At 34.1% G+C, this 16,857-nt stretch overlaps 1 protein-coding gene across 3 annotated transcripts in view; it reads right to left on the bottom strand.

Annotated features, from left to right (window-relative positions):
• Positions 1-2,591: 2,591 nt before the first annotated feature.
• The window catches only part of LOC111592324 (nuclear hormone receptor FTZ-F1), a 36,326-nt gene continuing 22,060 nt past the window's right edge, over positions 2,592-16,857 (bottom strand). Inside the window, exons 3-10 of one of the 3 annotated variants that reach the window (XM_023304446.2) lie at positions 12,875-13,387; positions 5,367-5,584; positions 4,947-5,308; positions 4,373-4,429; positions 4,093-4,291; positions 3,103-3,361; positions 2,938-3,038; positions 2,592-2,822 (exon numbers count right to left, since the gene is read on the bottom strand). In XM_023304446.2, the coding sequence (XP_023160214.2) occupies positions 2,673-2,822; positions 2,938-3,038; positions 3,103-3,361; positions 4,093-4,291; positions 4,373-4,429; positions 4,947-5,308; positions 5,367-5,584; positions 12,875-13,387 (1,859 nt within the window). In that variant the 3' untranslated portion in view covers positions 2,592-2,672. Of the gene's footprint in view, positions 2,823-2,937; positions 3,039-3,102; positions 3,362-4,092; positions 4,292-4,372; positions 4,430-4,778; positions 5,309-5,366; positions 5,585-12,874; positions 13,890-16,857 lie in introns of those variants that run through there. The other 2 variants (XM_023304448.2, XM_023304447.2) reach the window with 2 other exon arrangements.

Genomic DNA, 16,857 nt, shown 5'->3' with positions numbered 1-16,857 from the left:
CCCCAAACAGTATTGTTCATTATTAATACAGAATTTAATTTTCTTTTTTATATTTACGATTTATTACATTGTTGATGGTTTGTTGGTTGCTCGTTTTGAAACATCTCTGAGATGATATTTTTATGTTAACGTAGTAGCAATAAACATAATTATTATACATACAGTTTCTTTTTAGGTAGTATTGTTTTTCTGTCTAGTTAAATGATTTGCTTAACGCTTTTTACTTGCTTCAACGAATTTTAAACTTACAACAGCTGTGGGTGTGTGTATGTGAAGTTGCAATATACTTATAAAGCTTTAATGCACTTTTAACTCGATTTATATATGTTGTATTTTTGTTAAATTTTCTATCATATATATATATATATATATATATATATATATATATATATATATATATATATTTATTTATTTATATATATATATTTTTCTTTAATATATATTACTGCCAACCCTTTCATTTATTCATATATATTTGTATCTTTTAATATATCTTAAAAATTAAAATCACTTTTCATTTGCAATAACAGGTTCACATCGTAATTAATTTCACAATAAACATGCCTAATGCAATTGTCTATATAATAAGACATTACACATTTTTACTTCATGCAGAACCGCATAGTATGCCCCATACTTTAAATATACATAGATATATATTAATTTGATTAACGATTTTTAAAAAACATGCCGCCGCCACTTACGTTGAACGCCAATGCCCAGCGTGTATGTGTATATTATATATATATATCCACATATATATATATATATTATGTAACAAGTTTAAAATAAGGTTTAAGCACCATTATGGTCCTTAATGATGCTGGCTAAACCTGATTTTAAACCAAACTTTTCCCATTTAATTACTAATAAATTTCATGTTATCCCATTCCTTGTTTCATTTTAGATATAGATTTCTCAACACATACAGAAATTTGATATCGTCTAAAATGTAAGTATTTATTTATGTGGTTATTATACCTAGGCATACAACGATTGCCTTCTTTTCTGCCATTGTTTGTCCTCAGTTCCTGCGACTGTAAATTATTTTTTCAACATTTTGTAATTACAAGCTGCCCTAAATACACAAAATTTAAAAAGTACTGCAATTTATGTTTTCGTGTGGGGGTTTATTTAGTTAATTTTATAAGGTACATGAAGTTTAAGCGCAATAACAAGTCATAAGGCAGGCCCCATAATTACAAATGAAGTAGGCAGGAAAAATAACATATTTAAAAATAAATATATGAAGAATGTAGTCTAATTGTTATTTATTCTTTATATTAATGGGAAAATATTTGAAACCAAAAACTAACAATTGAAATTTTTAACGATTTTCAAAAAATATTACTATGTATTTAACCTTTTCTTTCTTTACAATTGCTACTACTACTATGCAACATGCAATTGCAACTCTCCCCTGCCCACTGAAATGTCAGACTCTGGCTGTGCCAACAATTTTTTATTTACATCGACTTGCATTTTTATCTTTTGCATTTATTAATCATTTTTATAATCCCTTTAAGAGTTTTAAATACCGTTAGAGTGTGAATGTTCTAAAATTTTATCACGGCCTGCAATGAAAACAAAAACTAAAATCAAACAATTTCAATAAATGTCGCTACGAATAGTTTTCAAATGCTCAAAAACAAATAAAATTATAGTCTCCAATTGTATTGGGTTTGTATTTAGGATTATTTCATAGAAAGGATTTTAAAAGTGCATCGTCTATCTGTAAAACTGCGTAGGCAATTAAGTGCTTGTTTTTGTGTTTTAAACTTTACTTTTTTGTTGCTCAGAAATAAAATACAAAAGGCTTCTGAATTGATTTAAATATAAGCAGCTTTAAACGTTTAACAATAAAACAATAATATTATAATCGTTTCAAAATTTGTATATAAACTTATTTTATATAATTAATTAATATCTAATCATTGTTGTTTTTTTTTTTTAAAGAGAGTTCATGCTCTGACTTTTTTCGCCAGATTGATTTTTGCCTGTGTTGCAGGTAGTTGTTTGCATAGTTCCTTACAATTTAAACTTATGAAAAAATATATTTATATTTTTTGTATTACATTCTTTGTTTTTATTATGTTTAAACATATACGCAAATACTTTGTAAGACAATCGGCGCCAATAATTACAGGGAAAACATTTAAAGACGGATGGAGAATATAAACGTATATGTATATATATATATATATATATATATATATACGTTTACATGCACATGAGTGTGTATAGATTTATATAAAATAACATTTGTAATGCGCCTTTTACCTTTTACAAAAGGGTACTTTTGCACTTCCACAATTTTGCTGCTGATTAGTTTTTCTGTTGTTTTTTCTGCTTTCAGAATGCACGACTAAAAATAAGCACAACTTAAACGAATACATTAATTAATTATTTAAAGTTAGGCTAAAACTAATCATAAACATAATAATAATTAGCATTGAATCAACAAAAATGTGTATGTGGTAGTTGGTTGTTGGTGGTAGTGATGATCATTTTTCCGCATAGCAATCAATATTTCCCTTCTTTTTTGCACTTTTTAACTTTGCGCTCGTTTGCCTTTGTTTTTGTTATTTACACATTTGTTATCATTTGTAATTATTTAAGTATATTTTTTACATTTATTGGTGTTGCTCACACCTCTGCTGCTTGTTTCAAGTTCACACCTTTCGTTTAGCATGCAGCATCTCCATGAGCAGCGTCTGCGTGGGTGCACTGCCAGCACAATGCTTTGAGTATAGATGTTCTTCGCCGCGAGCGGCCATGGCGTGAATTTCCGGTAGTATATTCAAAAGCCTCCTAAATTTGTCCTGCAATGGTTTAAACACAAAAATTAATTGAAATAAAATAAAATAAATTATTAACACATAATTAATATTTATAAAATCTTTTCTGGCTTATGCTTAAGCTCTTTAATTTACTTACATTTACTGAGGGGTAACATGTAAGTGTATAATCCAGCAAAGCTGCCTGAACATTCTCGTGTCCCTCCACAACGGTCTTTTTGTTCACTATTCCACGTACATCTGCAGTATATATACCTGTATTTTATTACCTTTCGTCCGGCAGGGGTTTCTACCAAATAATTACCTGGATTTAAAAGTATTAGGAATTTCATGCACACATAGTCTCCCATATCGAACTTCAGGTCCTGCAGCTTATTTTGCAACTCGTTAAAGTAGTCTCCCAACTGTGGCACTCCCAATAGGCCAAGGCTCATTAGGTTAAACACCTGCCCGTTATTCAGCTGCGTCTCATCCGGCAAACCGTTGTGTATACGATGATGCAGATGATCCAACACAAGCATGTCCGACCAAGAATGCTGAAGCAGCTTCATCTGATCGTCCACCTGCAACCAGACAAATTGTAAAAACTAATTGTAAGATTTATCTATATATTATCATATATATTAGAGCACAACTATGAAATTATATGGAGTACGTAAACTTCATATCTTGATCCCTCTGTTAAATCTTAAGATTGGGGCACAGCGATCTATCCACAGATGGCCACGCCGTTCGTTCATCCGTTCATCAGGAATTTACTTAATAAGACCAGATATATGGCGAATTACTAAAACTTTTTTCTGAGTGTAGCAAGTATTAAAAATCCAAGCTTGATTTCAACACGCGCTCAATTCTTCGGCTCTCGCTTTCTCTTTCGCGCTCACTCACTCTCTGCTCTTTGCTGTTGTAGAGAGCGGCAACGGTTAGTTGCGTCACCGACAAGCAACATCGACGTTGACGTTGAGTCTTTGACTGGTTCAGCTTTGGTTACTAAGTAGGTCAGACGCCGGCCGAATGAAATCGAAATTGAATGCAGATTTAGGTACACGACATCGCAGTCGCAGTCGCGGTCGCACCGCTGCCGCTGCCTCTGCCACTACCTCTGCCTCTGTTTCAATCTCTGTCTCTGCCGCTGCCGATTTGTTTTCGTTTTTTTTTTTGGTTTTACATAACACTTCACAGACTTGGCCCCTAGCTTAAAAACTGGTTGTGACCATTAGTGGCTGGAGAGACAGGCTAGTTTTATGGTTGGTAGTACATATACATACAACCGAGTATATTGTGCGAGAATTACCTTTAAATCCTTAAAAAAGACAGTGTTTCTTGCCCAATCCACTTGTGAGAACAGATTTTGATCCAGCACTTTGCACATTAGCTCAAAGAGATCAACTTCAACTTGGTTATAGGTCTGCTTCTGCAGCAGCGCAAAAAGCTGAGTCTGCCATTCCCGATCATCGATCGATTGCACAAACTCTCGTATCATCGGCGAGACCCTGAAAAATGAAAAAGTTGGCAAATAAAAGGACAGCTATAAAAGTTATATCAAATTAGCTTTCGCTTTACTTTCCACTCACCTCAGTGGCTCAATGACCGCGTCTCCTGTGCTCGATGGATGTGTGCCAGAATCGAAGCTTTAATTTGAGAATAAAGGGAATTATAGAAATAAAAAGCTGAATTGTTGCTATAATGTCAGAAGAATTCGAAGTAAACATGTTTCTTTTCGTCTTTTTTAAACAAACAAATGTAAAGAAAATTTATAAAATATTATTACACTATCTACACCTGTATTTTGTTTATAATGGAAATTATAGGGCGCAAAAGTTCAATGTTACGAAAATATTTTTGTAATAAATAATTAAACTCTATTTTTTAAAGAAAAAAATTAGAAGAAATACACAGAAAAATATTTTGAGGAATTGAGGAATTTCGTTTAGTTTCTAAACTAAAACCAATAATGTTAACTTATTAATGTACAAATACATTTTCTGATGTCTGTGGAATGATCCCGATGTTTCTTTTAAATAATAAATAACTATATTTTTTGCAGAGGAAATTTTTCGATAGAATGTACGTGTTTTATAGTTCACTGTTGTCAATTGACTGGTTTGGGTCGGTATTAGAGTTGGACTGCTTTGGCTAAATAAATACCACAATTTCGAGTCAGCTGTGTTCTGCAGAGATCCATTCCCGGTTTCATGGCAGCTGCTGTTGCTGTTGCTATTGCCACTGTTTCCGTTACGTTGCAGGCCATCGGGAATGTTATTGCTGTTGTTGGCACCGCTTCCCCCGCCAGCGTTATTTCCACCCCCACTACCCCCGCCGCCACCACTGCTTCCTGTGCTGTTGTTGTTGGTGGTGTTGCTGCTCCCATTGCCTAGCGAGCTGCCGCCACTTAAATTGCCAACATTCAGGGGGGTGGCTATCACACCGCCAGCGCCAGCATTCACCTGACCCAAAGCAATGGCAATGGGGCTGGGTGACGAATCCGGCGATTGCGTAAGTGAGGATACCTGGGGTATGTATCAATGGACGTATTACACTGTGTCAATTACCGCAAAAATCACTCACCTGAGGTATTTGAATTTCTTGCTTAATATTCATATTTGGATATGCTTGCTGATAGCCAGGCGAGAGAGGTGTTGGCTTTATATCTGAACCTATAGAACTCCGCAGCGCCTGCAGGGCAAGCTGCCGCTGTCGCATCACCTGCAGCTTGCGCGCCCGATCCCTTTTGTACATGGGTCCAAATTTGTTACGGCCTCCACGCATACGATCTGCTCGAACCGCTACAAAGAACCAGATACAATAAATAGGGATGTGATTAATGTTATCAAATAATGATACGAAGCTAAATGAATAATAACCAAAAATACCACCTGAAATTGAGCATGATGTATATAGTATAGCCAAATTAACACATAATATTCAAAATACTAAGTGCCTTATAGAGAAACTTGCAGTTTAATTTAAGAGCCATTTGATCATTACTAAAAAAAAAACAGGAAATCGCAGACGATATTGCTAAATGTCCCACCTGCAGCTTAGCTAATAAGGTTAAGTACACATGAGTAAAAATTATAAACATTAAATATCTTATTTATGTTTTAAACAAATTATATAATTTTTTATTCTTTGGTTTAAACAAATTATTCTTTGAAGCTCTTCATTCTGTACTTGAATCTGGATTTTTCGTCTACAGTTTTATCTATAACTATATCATTATATGTCACCATCATTACAAATTGGCCATATATCTATAGTTCCATGGTAAGTCGGAAACAGTACATACTAGAAATTGTTAGATTTGTAACATATCAAAAAATTTTAAGTTCTCATTTAAAGTTCTTTTGGAACTATTACGATGATGCTGATGCTGTTGTGAGCCGTTTATTGCCGGAAGTTTTTTTTGTAATTTTTCTTCACAGACATTTGATTAACTTTTTGCATATAAGAGAATTATATATATATATATATCCTTATATATATATATATATATATATATATATATACATATATATACACATATATATATATATATATGATTTAAAGTACTGGTAAAAACAAAAGAAATGCTCTTATAAAACTTTTCCATTTTTATTTTAATCTTTATATTTTACTGTCCGATCCTTATTTTATTCAATCCCTTTCATGGGCATTTAAATACCACGTAGTCAGCAAATGCATTAATAAATGCGGATTCCCATATATATACCACATAAAATATGTATTTCAAATGCTGAGCTGCAAAACAAAATTGCAGTGGTTTTTGTTTCTCCTCAAAACAAGTAACTGTAATTTAGGTCAAGCGTATTGTTTACAAATAATCAACGCGCGTGGGTATACGTAAGAAATACATATATACATACACATAAAAATATATATACACATACAAAATACACACACACACACATATATATATATATATATATATATATATATATATATATATATATATATATATATATATTCGTTTTATGTTTGTGGGTGTGTGCGTTGAAGCACGAAACGAATGCACAACAAATTGGCGCTTGGCGCTCTTTAGCGTCAACGTCGCTGCCGACACTAACGTCACTGACGAGAGAGCAGAGCGCACAACGTCACATGGCTAAAAACATTGGACGCACGAGAGTACTCTTTTGCGCGCTCTCCCGTATTATGCTTGCGTGCTGTGGTTTCCATAAGCTGCTAAGGCTCGCCATGGCATGACAACTCGAAAAGCTTTCTATTACGACATTTACTCACCAACTCTTTCACACGCACATACATACAAATAAATACACAGACATGACCACTGGCACTCACGCCTCTGCCGCATTAGACAATTTTGTTGAGTGGAGTAGGTCAAGGACAGTTTTATGAAACTGGGGCAACATGCGCGTTGTTGTTGCCGTTGCCGTTGCCGTTGTCGATTGAAACTCTCACTCTCTCTTCTCCTATTCCTATGTTTAGCTCTCACTTATACTATCACTCTTACTTATTGCTCGTTGGATTTATTGACTGTGTGTGTATGTGGGCTTGTATTTATATTTGTGCCCGAGTGCTTACAAAGGCCGAGCCATCTTAGGCCAAGCTAATTTATGTTGAGATTACACCAGCAATGGATTTTTTTCAGCTTTATATGTATATGTATTAATTCGTTTACTTGCTTGCGTTACATTCGAGTCGATAGGACAGCTTACAATCAGATGTTCATAGTATACGTACACAGCTACATACATATACATATGTTAATATACATAAATAGACATACTTTCTGTGAATTCAATTGCAATCTGAGAAATGAACAAATCAGTAAATAAAACGATTTTAGGTACTAAATAATGCAATCTTGGTTATTTCCAATAATCAATCTCAATCTTATAATTAATTCATACAAAAATAAGTAGCAGGCGACATAAAAAATTCCCATAACTAATATGTTGTGTTCCAACTAGATGTGCTGTTAGCTTTAAAAGGACTTCTGTTCAAAAGTTGCATTTGTAATAGTAAATAGTATTAAAAACAAGTAAGTTCTCTAAAATAAATAGAGCTGATCAAACCAAAATGGGTACTGTAGTTCGACTTATTTATCAGTCACATCACAATCCCAAAGACCGAAATCATCGCATTCCATGCGCACACTTAATAAAAAATACTATTGTTTCAAGTGCATGACAAACTTTTCAGGATACTGTACGCTCTTCTGTCATAAGGTAAAATAACACCTCTTGGTGAACAAATTTCGATTTGCATATATTTTAGAGAGCAGAAAGCGAAGATGTCGACCATTTCGGTTGAGCGGTGGAAGCGCACTGATGTTGAGGTTCCACGATTGAGCAAAACTAGGTTGTGCAAACCGACAGATTTGAATTGTCCTAAACTGTTTACACGTAATCTATCTTTTCCAAGGCTTTAATTTGCAAAATTATATTTATTATTGTATTGAGATGTATTATTCGTTTCCCATTAATCCATACCATCGCACCTACCACTTTCTACCATTATATTGAGAATCTGAAGTCAAGAGATGATGTGAAGCATTGTTTCGATTTGATCTGATCTTGACACTTTGACAGAGTTAACAGCAGCTTTATTGACCTACCTTATGCCTAACTTGTTTGATGTTTTTATCCTATAAACGATTCTCACTCACATATTATCATATTGTTGCTGCAGCCAAAAGGATTCAGAGGTCCAGCCCTTATCGACTTTGTTCTGAATCTTAAGTAAATGTGCATAAAGGATTAGCCACATATATTACATATAATCTAGTTTGATTGTTTCGGCATACATGCCGAAACTCTGCTTAAACGACCGCCAAACTTCAGATGGTTTAACAGATGGGATAAGTAGAAAATGTTACGTCACAACTGAACTGTTAGTGAACATTAAGAGTAATGGAACTGCTCTTTGTGTACCCTCCTGAGTCGTTTAATAGTACTGTAGTCTGTAGTCATACTGAGTGGGATCTAATAATCAAATTTAATACTTTATAAAAGCGTGTACTAAATATACCATCTATGTATTGTAAGGCTAGTGTAATAACTGGTTATTCCAGGTAACGCGAATATTGCGAATACGCAGAAAATAATTTAAAACTTAGATTATGTTAAAAGTATCTACAGAAAGGCACATTTAAAGCATATTCGGATGTCTCTAGTTTCTTGTTCCTTTTCCTCGATTTATATATTTGTATTGAACCATGATTGATTAAGAAGACTGTTGATTGACAATTAGACATTATTATTATCTACCATAATAGTAAGAAATAAACTACCATATAAATAAGAAATAAACTAAAGAACTAAACTATATGTAGAGCTTTTTAAATTTAGTTATGTTATTTAAATTGAGATTCAAAATGATTCTTTTTGCATTTGCCACGATTACGATTAGTAATCGTATAGAAAGAGCATGATTACATTTGGTAATAGGTAGCGTTATATGAATGAGCTATTCTAGCCCCTGCTTTATATAAATAGAATACCATCATATCACTATATCGTATATAGCTTCAAATAATATAATATACATTCGAATTTAATTAAAAAATAAATACAATTGTAGTGGATTACTTAAAATCCAGTTTGAGTTCATTTGATTTGAGCTCATTTGGAATTAATTTATTAACTTCATTTACGATTCCTTGTGTACGTATTTAAAATGTCCGAAAGAGATAGTTACAAGGTACAACTTGTTAAAAAGATTACGCACTGTAGCGAATATGCCTAGTCTTAAGTTAAGTTACAATATCAAGCTTAAAGCAACAACCATTTTTGGGCATGTGAGTCATTCTCATTCGATTACAGCAGTAGCAGTTATCAGTACGATTTTTGGCAACATGTACGCACACCGAAAGTCCAAGCAAAAAATCAAAGCAAGCTGCCAGCACAATGCGGTCAAAAGTGCCGCAATAAAAAAATCGTTGGGCTTGACGAAGAGTAAAGCGAAGCCGCTCAATGTTACTGCTGTTGACCAAAGCGTCATGAGATTACAACAGTTTTGTCATTGCGACAACAGGGTCGGCGCCAACATCGCGACGCGACGTGACGGAACGGGACATCATACCCAAGAGACACAGCCGATACATCAGTCGAAATAAAATTCAATAAGTAGGAACAAAACACCGGAACGGCTTGAAAATTATCTATTTTATAATTCACATAAATATGTACAAAGGAAACTATTTTAAATTTTTTCAGGGTATAAAAATCACAAAGCTTAAGTTATGCATCAAAAACAAGTTACTCTTAAAACGTAGAAATACATCCCGTTTGTACAAAAACTCAGACAAATATTACACTCTGCTAATACACTCTTCCTTTTTTTGAACAGAATTTAAAAATAAAAACAGAAAGCGTGCGCAGCGCTAGCAGCGACGTCAGCGCCAAATACAATGCAGAGCAGCGTACCGCAGCACAGCACAGCGCAGCGCTCTCTACATGTTGCATTGATTGCACAAACACAGATGCGAACTTATATTTATATATCACGTGCACGAACACATACTCGCTGCGGAATCTAGGTCATGAGCGCAAGAGATGGCACTATACCGCAATGGCACCAGCGCAAATGAGATGGCAACATGACTAACTACATACATATGCGTTACAAATAAACCTATTAGCTATATGAGTGAGAGCGAGCGCGCCTCTTTCGCTCCCTCTCAGACGCTCTTTGCGATTTAAAGCAGAGAGGGCAATCGAACAACAAAACCACTTTTGACTAACATTTTTAAATATAATTCATTGCATGGAAAAAGCATATTCGTTTTATGCAATGTCCTTGCAGTCCGTTTGTCTGTCCATATGTCCGTAACTCAGAAAGTAACGAATAGGTTACTGTGAAAATGACTTAAGTATTATATTATTATTTTGAAACAACTTTTCACAAATCCATTTTTAAATTGACTTGGTGTTTATCATTACCTTTCGGACTGATCTTTTTTGTAACCTGTTGTATACCAATCAAAATCAAATCTGTATTTAATTTGAAAATCATTTTCTTAAAAAATAAAATAAAATGTTAAAGATATACTCTTGGAAGCGTAAATGTTCTTTGGATTAAAGTAGTTGACATTGATAGTAAAAAATTACATGAAATAAAAATTAAAGAACAGATGATAAAGCAGCAATCGAAGATGTAAATAAAACTATGCAATACAAAAATTATAAAATTAAATAGATATATAATACAATGTATTATAAACCTTTTTCTGTCTGCGTACTTCACAGCTTTTTATTTGTTGTTTGTCTGTCTGTATATACTTTTGTTTTACAATTGAGCTATATAATTTGCATAATTTGCACTCCTATTACATACATTCGATGCTAACTATATTTTACATAATCTTTGTCTATTGCTGCCCTTTACCATTCCCCATTCTCCATACCCACTTTTTCATATTCCTCATTCGTCCAATTCCTATGCGGAGGCCCATTTGAGCCTATTTCCTAATAGGCAAATTAAATGATTAAACTAACTAAATTGTGATATACATATGAGTTAACATAAAACAACAATGTTCGACGAGACGATTTCCTATACTTTGCTTTATACAGATTTCGACACAAACATAATATTTTATTGGAAAACGTATTCTAGCATAACTTTTGTATTCGAAGAGTCCAATTTAAGACGAAAATTTTGGAACGATTAAGGAGCCAAAGACTGCATCGGCGAAACACCTAAACGCTTCCTTAAAAAGACCCTAACAAAAGTAATTCGGGGAGTAACAAAGAACAAAAAACTGTATTTTTAAAATAATAAAAAAATGATTAAACACACGAAAGGGTATATCAATTAAAATAAAAGTATTCAATTGTATGTCTATACAAAAATATAATCCTTATAGTCTCTAAATATATATCCTTTGTACTAATATAATATTTCGAAATTTATTTAATAAATATAATTTATGACAGATGTTTAGAAAATTTAATACACACTCGCTATATAATGTTTTTTTGAAATTCTGATTTGAGCACAAGTAGTGCTACAGAATTAAAATTTGAGGTCGTGACATATAGAAATATATACTCGTGAGTACAACCCTCAAAAGTCTATATCGTCCAAAGTTGTTGAGCTAGAAACTGAAAAACTTGATGTCGAGCTCCTCTATCGACGCGTCAAAATAATATAAACAATACACTAGAAAATACCTCCTCTATGGATCTTGCGGGCATGCCAAATCAGAAAATAACATATTTCCCATTGTTTTCGAGTTGGCTTACACCGTAAATGAGTATTATGCAGTCGGTGACGATAGACTGAAACGTTCTAGATTGTTTTCTATGTGTTTAGTACAAGGTACTAAAAGTGCTATTGTGTATTCGGAAAGAAATTGTAACACTTTACAAGGCATTTTGGAGCCGGGAGAAGATATTTCCAAACATTAAGGACATCTTTATATATCGAAGATGTTTTACAGATGATTTTAATTTAATATTTTTTACTTTATTGTATAAGTTAATTAAAATCACGAAATCTTTAAGCCCTGTTTTATAAACAGATTGCGACGGTTTTAAACGTCTAAATTTAAGAAAATTAACATAGACCCAAATTAAGCAAGTTATGCAAAATTGATTATTACCGTCCGTTCTTTTAAAGACAAGACTACAATTGAAATGTTCATTGTGAACAAATTAAGGGAATTCTACATTTTATAACAAATAGATGGACGAATTGGAAATCGAACAATACTTAAAAATACGCATAATTAAATAATTATACATTCTAATAATATATTAGGAAAAAAGAATAAAATTATATAACGAAATCACAATAACTCATAGATCGAGAGTCACCGTTAGAGAACGAGATAAGGAACTTAATCAGTTTCGATATTTTTCAAGGCTTTCAAAAACCAAAAAACACTAAAACATATCTTTCTGATTTGATTGTACTTTAGCGCTTTCCAATTTTATTGAATTGGATTTCTTTGCAACACTTGAGATATTCCTAGAAGACTGCACAATAAGAAAGTTTCTAATTTAAATTATTATCTCGACATGATCTCAAGTTAAAATAGAATATGAACTATCTCCTATTACTATTGAAAGAGATTTCCAAATAGAATTGGTTTTCTTTCGACTTACCCTCAAGTTTCATGCCCACTTCGAGGCACTTTTGGAATCGGCAATATGGACAACGTTTGCGCTGCGTTTTATCAATGTGGCAGGAGCGTTCCGCAACGCATGTGTAGACCTTTTTGTTCTGAACGGTCCGCTTGAAGAAGCCCTTGCAGGATTCACAGGTGAGCAGGCCGTAGTGGTAGCCGCTCACCTTATCCCCACAAACAGGGCACAGCTCCTCGAACAAGTGCTTGAAGTCGATGGCTTCGCCACCGCCAGAGGTGGCGCTTGTTCCACTATGGTGACCACCGCCAACAACTCCAGCCGACGCGACATTGCCCGCTCCACCAGCTGCTCCGCTGCCAGCCACATTGCCGGACATGTGAGCAGCTGAAGCGCCACCTGGTGGCAGCAACATATAACCGTTGCCGGCAGAGCTGTTGCTGCCACCGTTTAGTAGCTGGCCAGAGTTAGCAGATGCTACACCAGCGCCGTTGCCGCTTTGCTGCGAATGTGACGAGTTGGTTTCCTGATAGCCTGTCGGAAATATATACTGTGAATCGAAATTGTATATATACGAATAAGAGGAGGCATTGAATTGGTTCGCTGCAGTATTCGCGTTGTTGCTGGCAATATTCTGTTGTTGTTGCTGTTGGTAATGTTGCTGTTGTTGTTGCTGATGATGCGTATTATGGTGGTGGTGTTGCTGCTGTTGATGGTTGCCCAACTGCAGCGTGTACGCGCTGTAATCGTTATCGGCATTACTTAAAGGATTTGAATCGTTATCATTGTTGCTATTATTATTGTTGTTGTTGTTATTTCCGCTGCTGCTGCTGTTATTGTTATTGTTGTTGGTGTTACTCTGTGCAGGACTCGCTGGCTGCTGTTGATCAAGCTGCATGCTAAACGGTGACAGATTCAGCGACGATATAAACTGTACAGTCGCCTGTTGGGGATCCATTTCTAATAACATTTCATTAAATTTTTAGTTCTGGACCGAGCAGTTGCTCAAACTTTTCTGCTTGTTGCGTTAGTTTGGACGGCTATAGCAAAACAATATTGCTATTGTGCTATTTTGCTATTTTATGATCTGTTGGTTTACTTTAATCTCTTTTCACATTATCTGATAAGACATTCAGCTTAAATTGTATTATTTGTATTTAATTTGCATATTAATAATGTTTTTATTGTTGTTAACATTCGGTGGTCTGGGCCTGGCTTTTAACATTTGATTCATTTTTAAAACCAACATTTTATACACTAATTAATTAATTACTTAGCATTTTTATAGCTAATTGTAAACTGTAGATTGTATTTAAAATTTTTTCGATTTTTTTTTATATTTTTAAATTTTAACAAATAAAAATTATTTAGTACATTTTTAATTTGTACTTATTTAAATTTTTATAATAATTTTGAACAGATTTCGATGTTTGTAGATTGTGTGGGAACTGCAATTAATTACTTGTATTTTATGTGTTTTAATTCACAAAGGTACTGTTACGAGGAGAGTGTGTAGATATAGATATATGTATGCACTCAAAACATAGATTCATAAAATTTGGTATATTTTTATTTGCCTGGTTTGGAGGTAGGGCTTTTGCATTTATTTTGTAGATTTCTTGATTATTTTTGGTATATTTTGTAGTAATATTTTTGTCGCTTTTCAATGAATACTAAGTTGTTTGGGTAACACCGTTACACCCTTTTTTGTATTTTGTTTGCTCGCTTTTGCATTGCATTTGTTAGACATCAAAATGTTTGCATTGCTCTCTCAGCTACTTTACTTTCTCAACGAACAGGACACAACACACCAGAGCAGAGAGAACATAATCCTTGGGCTGTTCCTGCTGTCGGTGTAAAATGCCATAGAAAGTAGTAAACGAGGGGCATGCAATATTTTGTGTTTCGTTTTATTATATATTTGTATATTTATTTATTATTGTATTGATATATTGGCGAATTGATAAATTGCTGGATTCAATGTTGTGTTGTCATTTAGGTCAAATACAAGCGTAATCATTTTCTTGATTTCTGTCGACACACACACACACACAGACGGGCGCGAATACACACATTTGTTTCACATTTCTTGTTATTGTTTGTCATATGTAACATATACTATATATCTGTATATATATATGAATTATAATTTTGTTTGTATGAAGGTACTTTGCTATGCGAAAAGCACGACCAACATCAACCACGTATCTCGATTGACTAAACCCAAGCAAACGGCGAGGATACCCGCCATATACTAAAGAGCTGCTGCTGCTGCACAGTTGACGCCAGCAGCGACAGCGCAGTTAGCGCAGGCAGCGTTTTACTCTCGCTCTCATCATCCACATTGCCATATTACGTATGCGCCACTTTTGTGTGTTTTGTCTGTATAATTGTGTATGTGCACAAGTGGGAGCCAGTTTCACTTTCAATACGCTCGCTCACGCTCTCATTTTTATATGCTAGCTCTCTTACTTTGCTTCGCTTGGCTTGACTTAGTGCCCCCCTTTTTGCTGTTTTTTCTGTGCTTTTGTGGCGGTTGCTGTTATTGTTGTTGTTGTTTTTGTTGTTAATACTACTGCGTTAAAATTCAAACTGCGCTGAAAGCGAAAGTGAAACTTTTTAACATAGCTTTTGGGCCACTGTAGACAACGTCGACTCATTCTTTCGCATATAGCACCGTTAAAGCTACCAATATTATAAAAGCGCAGAGCTTTGCTTAAAGGTGCTTCTCTTTTGTAATTGTTGCCCACTTTTTACTTCATTTTTCCAACTGAACAAAATTGTGAGTTTTGGTTTAGTTTTTCATTCTTCAAGTTGCCAAGTTGCCATGTTGGCGGCTGAGCTCAGTTTCTTTTTTCTTCTTTTTTTTTGAAATTTTTTGCCCGTCTCCCTCTTAGTTTCAATTATATGTGAATTTTTGTTGTTGGATTTGTTCATGACACAGTTTTTATATGACGTCTTTCGTTTCCTATATCTGATGTTTTCATTTTAATGCATGTTTTCTTTTATTTTTTAAAATTATTTAATTATTTATTTAGGCTTGGCTCTTCATTTTCTTTAGCTTCTACTTTGGATATTTCAGCATGTTTTCTCTTTTATAATTTTGTATTAAATAGCTTAATTGAAGAAATTTTTTATAATATTCTCTACCATATGCGACAGTCCTACCACATTGACTCAGAGTATACGTAATATACAGCGTGCATTATCACCTGTGTGCTCCTATTAACGCATTAAGCAACAGATTCTAAAATAGGCTGGTCCTGACTGACCTACATATGTTATGAAATATTAGTATAAATCACTTCAGCTAATTCTGACACAAAAAAACATACTTGACAATGGATTATGAATAAAAAAATGTTTTATGTATTATGAACGATGAAAGATCCATTATGCTATCAAAGTATTGAAAATTAAATTTTATATTATAAATTCAGTAAATTCGCTATGTTCTGGTATTTTCATTCGTATTTCCTCTGGTTACTTACGTTCGAACTAACAGAATTTACGCTAAATATAATCATATTTAAATTAGTTTCTTCTTATAGTTATATGAAAACTTTTCCAAAATATAAGTTCGAATATACCTATATACGAAGGTTTAAAAATGCACAAAAATAGTCAAGTTTAAATAGACATATTGATAGTTTCAATATCTAGACATATGCATGACATTCCTTTTCTTTATGTGCTTATGGGTATACCGTGCTTACGAAAGATCAAATTACATAAGCGAGTACAGATGTTGAAAGGAGCAGTAAAACAAAACTTTCACTCGTTTGCTCAATTCCTTAACAAATCGAACGGAACTAAGAGACGGCGAAGACGATGACGAAGCCCAAGACGATACCCATTAATATGCAGCGCCTCCTTAGCTGTTAACAAAAAAAACAAAATAAAGCAGCCAATAGTGCCCTAGTCGGGACTTTACGCACACACACTCATACACACGCACGCGCTCTGCTCACAGCGCACTTAACGAAGCGACTGTGCTTGAGCTG

Source organism: Drosophila hydei, unplaced genomic scaffold (assembly GCF_003285905.1).
Source record: "Drosophila hydei strain 15085-1641.00,03,60 unplaced genomic scaffold, DhydRS2 tig00000001-arrow-pilon, whole genome shotgun sequence".
NCBI lineage: Eukaryota > Metazoa > Arthropoda > Insecta > Diptera > Drosophilidae > Drosophila > Drosophila hydei.
This window is presented reverse-complemented; position numbering and strand designations above follow the sequence as displayed.